General features: G+C 41.3%; 1 protein-coding gene across 2 annotated transcripts in view; it reads right to left on the bottom strand.

Annotated features, from left to right (window-relative positions):
• Ppp2r2a (protein phosphatase 2 regulatory subunit Balpha) overlaps window positions 1–15,096 on the bottom strand; it is a 74,231-nt gene that overhangs the window by 27,233 nt on the left and 31,902 nt on the right. The window contains exons 1-2 of one of the 2 annotated variants that reach the window (XM_029562462.1): window positions 1,178–1,273; window positions 193–263 (exon numbers count right to left, since the gene is read on the bottom strand). Coding sequence is in view for 1 of the 2 variants with exons in the window: in XM_008830968.2 (XP_008829190.1) it covers window positions 1,178–1,275 (98 nt within the window). In the remaining variant the exon portion in view is untranslated. Of the gene's footprint in view, window positions 1–192; window positions 264–1,177; window positions 1,276–15,096 lie in introns of those variants that run through there. The other variant, XM_008830968.2, reaches the window with a different exon arrangement.

Here is a 15,096-nt window from a genome sequence, read left to right as displayed (position 1 = left end):
ATCCTAAAACAACAAACAAAAAACAACCATGGTTCATTCACATTTCAGCACAAAACCAAAAAACAAAAAAAAAAAAAAAAAAACAACAACAAAAACTAAATTTAAAAATAAATAAAAGGAGACATATTTAGTGTTTGTGCATCTTCTTATTCAGACACTATTAATCATTTCTTTTAAAATTAGATTACCTACCTCACTGAGGTGTTGTGAGGATTAATTCATTAGTGTTTCTAAAGCACTTTGAGATCCTCAGGTCAAAGGCGCTATAGAAGTGCAAAGTAGTAGTATTATTACTAGATTCTTTGCTTATTTAAGGAATTTCACAATCCTTTAAAACCTAACTCTGTGTTATGACTTAGACATTTATTTGTAAAATCCTGTAATTTATCCACGTTAAACTCTGAGTATGTTCCAGACTGACAAGAACAGATGTTTCAAAGGTTCAACCTTGGCCTATACATGAAGGGAATAAGCACGGGTGAAAAGAAGAAGAAAAAAAAAAAAAAAGAAAGAAAATCCACTGTGACTAATTGTGTTAGGTACAAAATTTTTGTGAAAAATCCTGTCACTCAGATTACAAGTGTGCCCAAGTTGTAAGAAAAACAAAGCTAAAATGTACTTAATCATAAATTCTGCAATAAAACTTTTCTTTAAGAGGAAAGGGAACAACAATGTTCAGTTTACTTATGTGAAGATACTGGCACTGTTTATAAATTACACACAACTATGTATGTGCAAGTGATACTTAAACCTTTACATGTAAGTCCCAGTAACAGTCTCAGTGTGGACTGATCTCTGAATAGCTGAGCTGATTTCTTTCAGTCAGTCTCTACCCTCTATTACATAAAGCAACTAAGCTTTATGTAAGGAGGTCAAAACACTTCATGGAGTTTAAGAGAAAACTTAGCACTGAGGGTAAAGGTTCAAATTTGGTGAAAATCTTGGATTAACCAACTACTTCACAATCTCTTCTCTAACCGAAAGCTTTTACAATTAAAATGCATTTTCAAATCAGCACAATTCAGGCATATGTACACCCAGACAGTAAGAAACACCAGAGCTATCTACATACTGAATGTTCTACTCAAGGGCACTTCTTTTTAAAAGTATCAACATCCTCTGGTAAATTTCTCCAGGGCAGTAAGGACACACTGAAGAGACGCTGTGAAGCACTTACCTCCTGCTCCTGCTGAAAGATGACAACTCTCCCACCTTTGTCCCCTGTTGCTAGCAATTCTCCAGAATGGTTAAATTCTACTGTAGAAATTATATCTGCTGTATAATTGAAACAGAAACAAAAAGACATCAGTTTTTGTTCCCTAACCCACTGGCATTACATCAGTGATTAGGACATTTCCTAATGCATTCCAAATCTATCAATCAACCCGTTGTCAGAAACAGGACCCTTTCGTGAACACTTTGCTCTGCCAAAAGAATTTCCCCAGAATAAACCAACATTAAATTTATTTCAGTAAACAAATACAATAATAAATACCAGCTTTATAAATATTTCAGTTAATCTGTGAATGTAAAGAAATCGACCATTTATTTGTGGGCTTTTGTTTTGTTGGTTGGGGAGTATTATTACGAGCATGCACATGGAGGTCAGATAACAACTTTGTGGAGCTGTTTCTCTCCTTCCATCTTTCTTTGGTTTCTGGGGATTGAAAGACTCTGGGAGGCTTGCACTGCAAGCACTTTATGTATACACTAGGCCATTTTGCCAGCCTGGTCTTGATCCCCGATTCACCTTCCTGCACCACCTGAAGCATTCTCTGATAGCACCACTCAACAATATGCTTCATGTGTGCTAATTTTCTAACTTACAAACTTTTTGTTGTTGTTGTTTTCCAGACAGGGTCTAGCTGTGTAGTCCAGGTTGGCCTCAAACTTGCCATCCTCCTACCTCAAGCTCCTAAGTGCTTGAGTTACAGGTATCTGCCACCACACCTGACTTTATTTAGGTACTTTTGATGAGTATGATGACATTTTTTGTTTTTATTGTGTGAGGGGGGAGAAGGGAAGCAAATTCTGGGCCATGGGTCTGCTAGGCAAGTACTGATCCTGGAGCCATACCTCCTCCACCCCTGCAGTTAAGCTTGTTTGCGCAAACTCAAAAATGGTCTACAAAATTAAGGCAGATGTAGCCCAGTCCACAATCCCAGTACTTCAGAGGCAATGACAACAGAATCATGACTTCAAGAACAGTCTTGGTACATGAGACTGTGCCTCAAAACAAAAAACTAAGGAGGACAGTATAGGATAGGGAGAGGTACAAATGTTTAAACATGAAATAATTCCAGATGAAATTCAAACAATCATAATCAAAATTGTCTTCTCAAAGGTTAGTGGAGAATATACTTGGAACAGAATTTTAAACCCTGAAGCAATACACTCAGGTACAAATAGGCAATGTTATATAGCGTGTCCCCCTACACACACACACACACACACACACACACACACACACACACACACTGCTACAAGGAGGAGCAAGTTGAAAATAAATTTGTGTCATAAAAACTACCAACACTGGGAATACTCTTAAAATTTTAAAGTAACAATCCCCAAAACACTGCCAGAATCACAACGCCCATGTGACGTATGGCCCAGTATAGTAATGCTCTCACAAGTCAACAAGAAATGGCAAACAACAAAGATATTTCTTTTAAAAGGAAAGAAATCTTCCTCAGACTAATAAGAATATTATTTTACAATAAAAACTGTCTTCTTGATTTTAGAACATTCTAACATCATTAGTAAAATGGGAGGACCCACCTTTTGGAATGCCCATCAACTTAGTACACAGCACATTTTGAGACACACTGATTTCCAAATTATGCAACCAAAAGGAAGCCTTTGAAAGCCAGCCAACTTTGTGTTCAGACCAAGGAATTTGCAATGTATCCTATCAACAGGGTAAGCTTCTTTTCAAACTGTTAGCTCCTCTTTGCCCTTTGAAGATGAAAATAACTGCTTTCTCTTAGGGGTGGAATGCCGCTGGCAGGGCTCACAACAGCAGCAGTACCATTTTAACCTTGCCTACGCCAGGTTTTGTCATCTACCTTCTCAAGTCTCTTATGTAAGATGATCAGATAGTCCAGAGTTCAAAAATTTACCACTCTCATATTAAAGTCAGACAAAGGAAAACATTCACAGGTAGTCTGTGTAGATGGTAATCAGCAACAACTGCTGTCCGTTGATGGACCAAGTGTCAGCCTTGTGGTTCCCTGCACACTTCCTCACTCAGTTGTGAGGCCCTGTGCAGCCATTCACTGGTTTATAATTTCAAGTGAGAACTACTTTCCAAAAGGTAATTTGAAAGAAACCAACCAGTAACTACAATATTTTTATAACTGAAAGATATGTAACTACAATATTTCTATAACTGAAGAAAGATGAACATAGTTTCAACACACAAAAAGTAGGCATAAAAAGCACAGGCTAGAAACATGGCCCACTTCTGTTTTTGTAAACAGTGTTTCATTGGAGCACAGCTCTATCTGCAAATTGAAGAGCTGGACAAATTAAAGGCATTTACTTTACGCTCTGACCATTTTCAAAAGATGTTTGCCAACCCCAGCTCTTGTATTAAATACACTGTATACTCACACAAATAGAAATAAACACGGTTTGTGTATACAGAAAAGACATATCAAACATGTTACACAGGTATGTACAAACCACAACGTCCCAAGTGGATATTAAATATATTCATTTTGGGGCTGGAGTGATGGCTCAGCGGTTAAGGTTAAGAACACTGGTTGTTCTTGCAGAAAACCCTGGTTCAAATCCCAGCACCCAAATGGCAGCTAACAACTGTCCGTAACTCCAGTTCCAGGAGATCCAACAGCCTCTTCTGTCCTCCGCGGGCATTGCAAGACACAAGTGCACTTACCTACATGCAGGCGATACGCGGATACACATAAAAAGTAATAATAATAAAATATTTTAAATATATTCATTTCGTCTTCCTAACACTACTGAAAATGAAGGGCATCCTTTCCCTTTCCATTTCTGATGTATAGGTGAGTAAAGGGACACTCCACTCCGAGAGCAGATCTGCAGGCACTTGGGGAGCATCACAGTGTCAGCCAAATGGATACTTATTATGGTAGCAGCACAGGATTCTACAAATGACAGAATGATGATAAAAGAATATGCATTAAGTATTCATTTGTTGCTTCTTTTCCCTGTCAAAGGGCCTGTATTCAACAAAATACTTAGAGCCAACAGCATCAACTTTACAGTGCTTACTAATGACCACATTACGATTACTGTCTGTCTCTACACTAAACTAAGTAAGTGGTGTAATGGAAAGAACTATAACAAAGAATGTATTCAATAAATACAACAAATGCAGGCTTTAGTAAACATTTAAAAATAAAACCAAAGAACATAAGGGGCTGGGATCAGATAGTTCAAAGGGCAAAAATGCATGCCCCATAAGCACAAGGACCCAAGTTCCCACATGTGTAACCCCAGAGCTGAATGAGGGGACAGAAGCAGACCTGGGCAGTCTAGATGAACCAAGGGGCTCCAGATTCAGTGAAAGAAAAAACAAGGTGGAGAGTAGCTGAGAAGACAGCCAACACTGACCTCTGACCACACATGCACATACAAGTACTCACACCCAAACATGTACATTCACTGAGAATATACACCACACACACCCCAAAAAAGAAGAGGCAGGCATGCAGGGCACGCCTGTAATTCCAGCCCTTGGGAGGCAAAGGCAAGCCTTGTCTATACAAGGACCCCAGGTTAGCCAGGATTATACAGCTACCCTATTAAAAATAACAAAACCAACAGAGGACTCTAAATGGCAAAATAAGTCACAAAATTAATCCTAACACACAGGCACCAAGTAAATATGTAGAGTTGTCTTCTTTTTAAACACAAAGACAGGAGTGCAGTCCAACGGTAGAACAAGCTCTTACTATGCACAAGGCCCTGGGTTGATACCCAGTACTAACAGATAAATAAAGGGAGATGGCTCAGCAGTCAAAAGTTTGTACTACTTTTGCAGAGTACCTGAGTTCAATCTCCACCACCCTAGTCAGACAGGTCACAAATGCCTATAACTCAGACTCAAGGGGATTCCCTCATCTGGCCTCCATGGGCATTTGCATGCACAGGCACAATTACATACCTGCAGACAAAACACTCATACACATAAAAGCAAATAATAAATTAAATTATTAAAGGGAAGGTGACTCAACCTGGATGAACTGCCTGAAGTGTACCTATCAGGTTAGCAGAGTCCTACAAGCTGCACCTCAAACTATGACAGCTAGACTATACTGAGCCACATTCCCAGCTGCTATGAATCTCACAAACTGCAAAGTTTTTAAAAAGTTACAGTGCGTGTTTGATGCTATTTGTACAAAATAAAGACAACTGAATAATTATAAATTACTAGAGCTTAGGCAAGGAGCTTAAGCAACAGGTGTGAAGGTCATTACCATAAAATCACCATGCTCTACATACTATTCAAATGACTAAAATGAAAGGGAAGAAGGTGGTACCTAGTGGTCACAGGACAGCTCAAGCTCCCATGCTGCTCAGCGCCCCACTGGTGAGCTTCAATCTGTACCATCCGGTCTTCACTGTCTACTGGACTGAATGTGGGCTCTCCTAGGAAACACACCTCTGGACGTGTCTGTCTTCAGTGGTTTAGCTGGGGAAGGAAGGCAAGACCCATCCTGAAGGTGGGTGGCACCACCCCATGGGGAAAGGACAGCGTGGGCTGAACTTTTATCTCTCTGATTCCTGACTGTGGAACAATGTGAGGAGCCACTTTTGCCTCCCCACTATCCCCTCAAACTAAGTCAAAACAAGTTCATTCTTCCTTAAATTGCTTTTATAAGCTATTTTTGTCAGGGTAACGAGAAGACTTACAGACCAAGAAAAACGAAAACGAAGGACTACACGAAAATCTGGATTATCAGTGCTCAGAGCAGCTCTGTAATCACTGAAAACCGGACACAAGCCAATGACCTCAACTAAGGTATGGATAAAACATGGTATGTTCATGCACGAAACACCACTTGATAAAAACTAAACTACGAACAAGTAATAGCACAGATACATCTGAAAATGCACTGGAATAAGTAAACGAAGCCAGATGCCAAAGCCAGGCACAACCAGCGATTGAAGAAAACTGACCACGGGTTGCTAGGGGCTAGAGATTAGGCACACACTACAAAGGGACCTGGAACTTTGAGGAGTGACTAAACTGCTTGTCTTGGTTGTGCTGGTGACTATGTATGTGGCTAAAAGCTTGAAGCACTATGTACTAAAAAGAGTTTCATCATTTGCAAATTATACCCCAGTAAAAATAACAAAATCTAGACACTGGAATCCCATACCAGGCAGTGTAACCCTAATCTAGTTTGCATTTACTCATTACAGGTTGCTCTCTGGATTTGAAATCTTCAAGGGTCCTATAGAGATTACAGTATTTTTATTTTTAAAATTTATTTTATGTGTGTTATGTGTATTACCTGCATATGTCTAAATACACCCATGTCATGCAGTGCGTGCAGAGGGCAGAAGAGGGTTTCAGGTCCCCGGGAACTGGAGTTAACAGGCGGTTGGTTACCAGCCGCCATGTGGGTGCTGGAATTAGAACACAAGTCTTCTGCAAGAACAGCCAGAGCCCTTAAGTGCTGTGCCATCTCTCTAGCCCAGATTACAGCATTTTTAAAGTACTGCTTGGCTTTCTCACTCTTCTCTCAGTGTCTCACAAAGCTTTCATAAACTCAAAGTTGACTTTATGTCCAGAAGCTAAACTACTAAAATGTGTTTTTAATTCAATGGATTCTAGCATCTAAGTTCTCTACAGTGCTACAAGAAATCGGAGAACCAGATCTTCCTCTACCAGTGCCCATTCTTACACACTGTTGCTTTCCCTGAAATCTTCTTTTCAGAACTCTTTCCTATAAGCCCTGGTTTTCCACTAAGTACCAGGGGAGGGAAACAAGACAGCGACAGTCATAGCTCTCTCTGCTTGGACAATTCATCTCTGTAAGCATCATATTTGTTTGCAAAGAATGATGGATACTCTGGGTGTGGTGGTGTATACCTTTAATCCTAGCATTAGGGAGGTAGGTCTCTGGGAGCTCTAAGACAGTTCAGACTACATAAAGAGAACCTGTCTTTAAAAAAAAAAAAAAAAAAAGGGAAACCGTGACTAGGTGGCTTAGTGTTCAGAATTTATCTTTCACAGAGCATATGCTTTGATATATTTATTGATAGACAAATCCATCTAGGAGCAGTAAGAGTATTATGGCTGGAGAGAAAAAATATGGTTTTATTACAAACCTCTATTATGGAAAATTCTGAAGGCTTGGAAGGACCACACATCTTTACAAGCTAATTCTCCCTACATCTGAGGATATCCATTAGAGAAGCTGGAATTCATCAACAACGGTTATCTAGATAGCGAAAGACACTAGAGTTCCACTAGAGTTCCAAGTCAACCCAAGAAGCGCAGCACCAGGCACTCCACATCACCCACCACTGCAACCTATAAGAAGGCTTGGTATGAGTTTCCCATTGTTGTCACAAAATAGCTAAGCTGACTAATTACAAACTAAAAGGGCTCAGGCTTTTTTTTTTTTCCTTGGATCTTTTGAGACAGGGTCTCCCTATAGCCGTAGCTGGCCTGGAACTCAGAGATCCACTGGGATAAAAGGCGTGTGCCACCATGACCAGTGGCTCAGGCTTTTTAATAGCTCTGACTACTATGCATGAAGCCCTGAGTTTGAGCCCCAACATCACATAAGCTGAGCATGGTGCAGCATAAGCAGATGCTATCTCAGCACTATGATGTGAAGACATGAGGAGCCCGGGGCTCACAGGTCAGTCAGTCTAACCAAATTGATAAGCTCCAGGTTTAGACCCTGTCTCAAAAAATAAGGTTTTTTAAATATAAGCAACAGAGGAAGATACCTGACTCAACCACTGGCTTCGAGAAGCACAAGTGTGCACACTCACACATACAAGTGTGTACATACACCACACACACAGGTGGAATAGCTTCTATTCTTACTAGCATAAAAAAATTATTTCATTTTATAGTTGCTTTTTGTTTCTTTTTTTTTTTCTTGAGAAAGATCTCCTATAGCCTCAGCTGGCCTGGAAGTCGCTATGTAGACCAAGTTGACCTCTGTATCAGAGACCTAACAGCCTCTGCCTCTCAAGCGCTGGGACTAAAGGTGTATACTACCATGTCTGGTTACTGCTGCATTTAAAAAAATATTTTATTATTTTTATTTTTTGTGTATGAGTGTATTGCCTGCAGGTGCATAAAGTGTACCCGTGTTGTGCAATGCACAGAGGTCAGAAGGTGTCGGATCCCCTGGAACTGGAGTTACAGAGAGCTGCCATCATGTGGGTGCTGGAAATCGAACCCAGGTCCTCTGTAAAAGCAGCTCTTAACTGCTGAGCTATTTCTCCAGCCCTATTGCTGTTTTTTAAAGAACTGAAGCACTGAACAGAGGAATAGAAACAGCGCGAATAACGGATTAATAACCGTAACGGTCAGAACTGCACCTAATGGCTCGGCACAACCGGCATTCAATTAGTAATGTTCTGCCTTATGACAGCCTGCTCGTTAGTCAGCCGAGCTTCTAAAAATGTACAAACTGTCAGCTTACGTAGACACTTGGACATAAGCCTGTGGAGCTTATATGCCTTGTTGTTAATCTAGTGCTTGTTCTTTCCCCAAGTTGGAGAGGTGGAGGTGAGAACTGACCAGTCTTTTCTCTGTTCACTTTACAAGGGTTCTCTCCTTTGGGCATACAACAGCAATCGAATTCCTGCTTTCACCTGGACTGCTTGTTTGTTTACAGCTCCCATTAAGAAACACTCTATAGGGGCTTGAGAGATGGCTCAGCGATTAAGAACACTGACTGTTCTTGCAGAAGACCCGGGTTCGAATTCCAGCACCCACATGGCAGCTAACAGTCCATAACTCCAGTCCCAGGGGATCCGACAGCTTCTTCTTGGGCACTGCACAACACAGGTGCACTTACTTACCTACATGCATACACATTAAAAATTTTTTTTTAATTTTTAAAAAAAGGAACACAGTTTTGCTGGACACATGATCTATTTTCATGATCTTTCACTGGCCCCATATAGCTATTTAGAATATGATTAACCTGAATTTCTTCTGAAGACTCATTTCTCCCCAATATAAGAAAGCACCTTTAATCCCAGCACTCGGCAGAGGCAGGCAGATCTCTTTGAGTCTCTCTGGTCTACAGGGAGACCCTGTCTCAAAAAGAAAGGAAAAAGAAAGGGGGGGAGGGAGGGAAGGAGGGAGGGAGGGAGGGAGGGAGGGAGGAAGGAAGGAAGGAAGGAAGGAAGGAAGGAAGGAAGGAAGGAAGGCACGCACGCACGCACCTGGGCTGATATGATTGTGTATTTGTGAGATCTTAGGTCCAGTCTGATCCCTAACAGAGGAGGGATAATGCACTGATAAAGCACTAATGCCTTACTAATGAAGGGGAAGGCTAAACTTGAGGTAGAGTTCTTTCAGACCTCTAGGATGCTCTTTTATGGTATCGACCTCTAGAGGGAGCTCAAAGTCCTTGTTATTTTTCCCAAGGTCATGACAGTCAACCCATACATGTGGTGTGTTGAAGGAATGAGCACGATGTCTCCTGGCACCTGCAGAGAATTAAGTTTAAATGGTCCTGATGTCCTTTTGGAAACCTCTTCCCTTCAAAAGTAAAAAGGTGATGTAAATGATACATTATTTCACCTACTCCTACTTTCCTGCTCCTGGAAACAAGCCCCAACAACCCCAATCCCAGCACACAAACTAGGAAGGAGGCAGTGGTAAAAGCATCTGGAGGCAAACGCCTCCTCCTAATGACTCCCTGTTACTTGTCTTGTCAGGGCCTGGGTAGGACAGGATGTTTGGCTGCTTGTGTGTCCAGGTCCCACTCAGGTACCACTCCTAAAGGCTGAGATATCCTCATCTAGGTACATTTATGACACATTCTCAGAGCCACATCTGTAAGGAACTGTCAAATTCCTACTCTGCCACTACCTGCGTGGCATAGGAGGTGACTTAGCCTCTTCAAGACTCAGTTTCCACAGGGTGTGGTGGCACATGCCTTTAATCCCAGCACTAGGGAAACAGAGGCAGGCAAAGTCCTTTATGAGGCACATGGCAAACACAAGCTAAGTAAGCATCTGCTGGTGTTTGGGCTGCTACAAAAGAAAAAACTGTTTCTAAGGTATTTAGGTCAATGCAGCCTTTGTAGAGAAGTTTTTGTAGCAGTCAACTTTAGCTCACCAAAGTCGGAGCCTATAGCCCAAGCAAATAACCACCTTGCTCTGCTACCTCTCTGCACATACTCAGAGGCCTGAGGTAGCATTTTGTCTGGATGAGGACAGAGTTCCCTGCAGTGTCTTAGCTAATATATCACCCCAACTTCACTGTGATTTTTTTTTTCCAGTATTTTTGAGACAGGGTCTCCTAGTAGCCCCAGCTGGCCTGGAACTCACTATGTAGACCAGAGGCTGGTGTTGAACGCACAGAGATGCACCTACCTCTTCTGAGATTAAAGGCATATGCCACCACACGTGGCCATAAGCTGCTCCACTGTGAAATTTGCATGGAATAAAGTAAGTCCATGGGCTTTCTTCAATTTGATTCATGAGAACTGGACGATGATTTCCTATCAGCTCACAAAGACCACTAGCTATCCATGCTACAGTGAGATGATCCTGTGAGAATCAGGGTCCACAGACTCTTTAAAGAGATGCAATTTGTAACCAGACTCCCTTTAAAACTTGTTCCTGAGTAATCTGATATGTCTGAATAAAACAATTCAACCACAAACTCTCCAGCAACATGAAAAGGAAATAAAGAGTGGCTAACACATTTAGGTTACAGGTGTGATCTTACTACACAACAACCTTCTGTGTGTATCTGATTCACAAAAAAAGCATAAATTTACCCTAAGCCTCAAGGTAGACACTATCTTCACTCAATGTCCATCAACTTTTAACTGGCTTATAATTAACCCCACAAATCAAATTACTTCAGTTATGTAATCAAAAATAATGCAAATGGGGAGTGCCTCAATCACAGCACTCAATCACAGGCAGTGGCAGGATGACTCCTCCAGGCTTGAAGCCAGACTAGTTTACATAGTCTACATCCATTACAGGGGGAGTTTTTGTTTCAAAAAGCCAGCAGCAGTAGCTGCAGCACACTTTCTTACAGAGGTTCTACATATATGACCGTGCCAAGTTCCTACAATCACGTCTGTCTTAGCCACTGTGTTAAGAATGTCTTTACATTTTTAGATACTCCTTTTTTAGGGTTTTTGTTTTGTTTTGTTGGTATTTTTTGAGGCAGAGTCACGCTGTAGCCCCGGCTGGCCTTGAACTCACGGAGGTCTGCTGTCTCTGCCTCCCAAGTGCCCATCTTTACATTTTTAAATGGTTGAAAAATTAAACATTACACAGGAAATACATAAAGGCACCTATAAAGGTTTGCATTGAGAGAAATGAAGGACGTTATAACCAGAATTGGCTTCTATTAGTATCCGCATAAAACCTTTACAAGCTATGACTAGTAAATCCATGATATAAGAAATCAGAAGACACCAATCTGTCCATCTGTCTAGATGGTCACACCTGACTAAAGCTGATTTCTGTTAAGCTATAGCAGGCATTTAAGTGAAAAGGCTAAAGAGACCTTTGGGTGTGTTATAAAAAAGTTTACAGAACATGGCAGAGCTTTAACTAAGAACAAACAATCCAGTCGGGTGTGCACCTGGTTACTGAAGATAAATGCAGAGAACTGGGAATGAGGATCAGGTAAGCAGAGGGGAGACTGGAGACCCAGAGGTGCTTCAGAAACCCCAGGCTGCAGCACCCCAACCAGTGCATTGCAGTGACAGTGCTGCCTTGGAAGATGAACCTGCTGTCACACTAGAACCTCATCCTCACAACAAGGCACAGCTGGCACTAACACAAATTTAACAGATGAAGAAACTAAAGCAGAGGCAAAAGAGGGCAGACACACCAAATTTTCAAATACAGAGAGATGAAAATCAACGGGCTGGAGAGATTGTTTGATCCTCCAACCCCATAAAACAAAACAAATCCAATCTTATTTTGGGACTGAAGGTGTGGCTCAAAGTAGCACTAGGCTCATTTCTTGCCTCAAAAAAGAGAGCTCACTTTTTTTTTGAAAAAGATTTATTTTATTGAGCTGCCCTTTAGTTCAGGCCAAGACCTTTGCAGGCTGCCTGAGGGTGCCTTAATCTGGCCTCAGCCTGGTGGTGAGCTTCCCAAATCGCACTCCCTGCCCATCCCCCTACCTTGGAACCATCTACAGTCAACTTCCACTCCTACAGGGCTAGGCTGGTCTGCCCTTTAAGAGAGGCCCAGACCTATGCAGACTGCCTGAATCCAGTCTAGCTAGCTTCCCAAACTGTGCTGTGCCTGCTGGCCAGTAGGGGGCCCAGACCTCAGGAGGAAGCCTAAGAGCATCTGATAGGTGCCTGACTTGGGCATCTGTTGGAGCTCCTGAATAGCTGAATTAGAGCCAAAAGAGAGAACCTGAAGCCTAGATCAACTAGCATTTCATACCCAGTAAGAAAACCAGCAAGGAACATCAGAAATAAAAACAGGATCAGACTTCAACTCAACTAAGGAAGGCCTGAGTTTCATACCAGAATCACGAACAACAAAAACAAACCCACATACCAAAATCACAACGAAAACATAATAATACAGGGGCTGGAAAGATGGCTCAGTGGTTAAGAGCACTGACTGCTCTTCCAGAGAACCCAATTCAAGAGGATCCGACGCCCTCTTCTGACCTCTGTGGACTTTGCACAACACGGATGCACTCGGATGCAGACAATACACTCGTACACATAAAATAAAATAAATAAAATGCTTTTAAAAATAGTAATACAGGGGCTGGAGAGATGGCTCAGAGTTAAGAGCACTGACTGCTCTTGCAGAGGACCTGGGTTTGATTCCCAGTACCTACATGGCAGCTACAAACTCTCCTTAACTCCAGTTCCAGGAGAACCTAAAGCCCTCTTCTGATCTCTGAGGCATTGCATGACCCGGGTGCACTCACATATATACAGGCAATACATTCGTACACATAAAAGTAATAAATAAATAAATGAATAAAACACTCCCACTTAAAAAATATAATAAAAAACCCCAAACAATATGTCCCACCAAACATCACCAGTCCTATAGAAGAGTTCTGCAATGAAAACCCCCTAGAGATAACCAAGGATTCAGAATTTGAAAGAACAATCATGGGCCAGGCATGGTGGCACACACCATTAATCCCAGCATTTGGGAGGCAGAAGTCTTTGAGTTCCAGGCCAGCCTGGTCTACACAGCAAGTTCCAAGCCAGCTGGGGCTACAGGAAGACACTATCTCAAAAAGACAACCCCCCCCAAAAAAACTGTAAACATGAGCAAAGAACTCAACGAATTTAAAGAACACACAAAGAACTAAAAGATAGGGAAAAACTCACTGAATTCACAAGAGATTGAGATATTGAAGAAAACTCAGGCTGATATGAAGAAGGAAGTGAAAAAGTCAGTCAATTTAAACAACAGGCGAAACCCTCACCGATAGAATGAATGAAATGGAAAACAGAATTATCAAGACTGGACAATAAAGTTGAAGAATTGGACTGCTCAAGCAAAAAACACCAAACAGGATCAGAAAAGAAACTCCCCATGGCATATAGTAAAAACACTAAGCGTACAACGTGAGAACGTACAAAGCTGCAAAAGAAAAACAACATGTTGCATATAAAGGAAAATCCATCAGAATCACAGCTGACTTTTCAGTGCAAACTATGAAAGCCAGAAGAGCCCAGACTGAAGTATTCCCAGTCCTAAATACCATAAATGCCAACTGAGCATACTTCACCCAGCAAAAAATGTCTACTATAGTTGGAGAAGGAAAAATTTTCCATGACATGGATAGGCTGAAAGAATTCCTGTCCACAAAACCAGGTCTTCAGAGAACGCCTGAAGCAATACAAAGAGCTAAAGAAAGGAACAACTATACTCAAGGGGCAATAGAAACTAAACTGAAGGTGCAATTGTGGAACCACATTTAGACTAAAAATGCAAACAGAAATCAAAATGGCCGGGGGTGGTGGCGCACGCCTTTAATCCCAGCACTTGGGAGGCAGAGGCAGGCGGATCTTTGAGAGTTCAAGGCCAGCCTGGTCTACATAATGCGTTCCAGGACAGCTGGGGCTACAGGTGACTCTGACTCAAAAAGACCAAAAAAAAAAAGTAAAAATCAAAATGATGGCAACCAACACACATCTCTCAATAATAACTTTAAATATCAATGGTCTGAACTCTAGTAAAAAGACACAGGCTGACTGAATGGATTAAGAAACAAAATCCACCTTTTTGTTGTCTGCAAGAAACCCTTCTCACCTTCAAGGCCAGACACAATGCTAAGGTGACAGGATGGAAAAAAAATATTCCAAGCAAATGGCACTAAGACACAGCAGGGTTGTAATTCTAATATCTGACAAAATAGACTTCAAACTAAACTAATCAGAAGAGATAAAAAGGGTCACTTCATTCTGATCAAAGAAACAACTGACCAAGAAGATACCACAATCATGAACATATATGCACCAAACTCTGGTACACCCAATTTCATAAAAACAGTACTACAGGACTTCAAGACACAGATTAAACAAGAACCCCAACTCAGTAATAGGAGACTTCAATACACTACTGTCTCCATTTGACAGATCAGCTGGACAAAGAATAAACAGAGAGACTTTTATATTAAATGATACCACACACCAAATGGAACAGACATCTACCAAATATTCCACCCAAGCATCAAAGAATACACTTTCTATTCCACATGCCATGGAATTTTCTCCGTAACTGACCATATATTGGAGCACAAAACAAACCTCGACAAATAAAAAAATTGAAATAGTTCCATGCATTCTACCAGACCACAATGCAATTAAAGCTTAAAATCAACACAAAAGAAACTAACTACACAAGCTCACAGAGTACAACACATTCCTGAATGAT

The sequence above is a fragment of the Nannospalax galili genome, unplaced genomic scaffold (assembly GCF_000622305.1).
Source record: "Nannospalax galili isolate Female #2095 unplaced genomic scaffold, S.galili_v1.0 scaffold915, whole genome shotgun sequence".
Lineage (NCBI taxonomy): Eukaryota > Metazoa > Chordata > Mammalia > Rodentia > Spalacidae > Nannospalax > Nannospalax galili.
The sequence above is the reverse complement of the archived record's forward strand: the minus strand, read 5'-3'. Positions and strand labels throughout refer to the sequence as shown.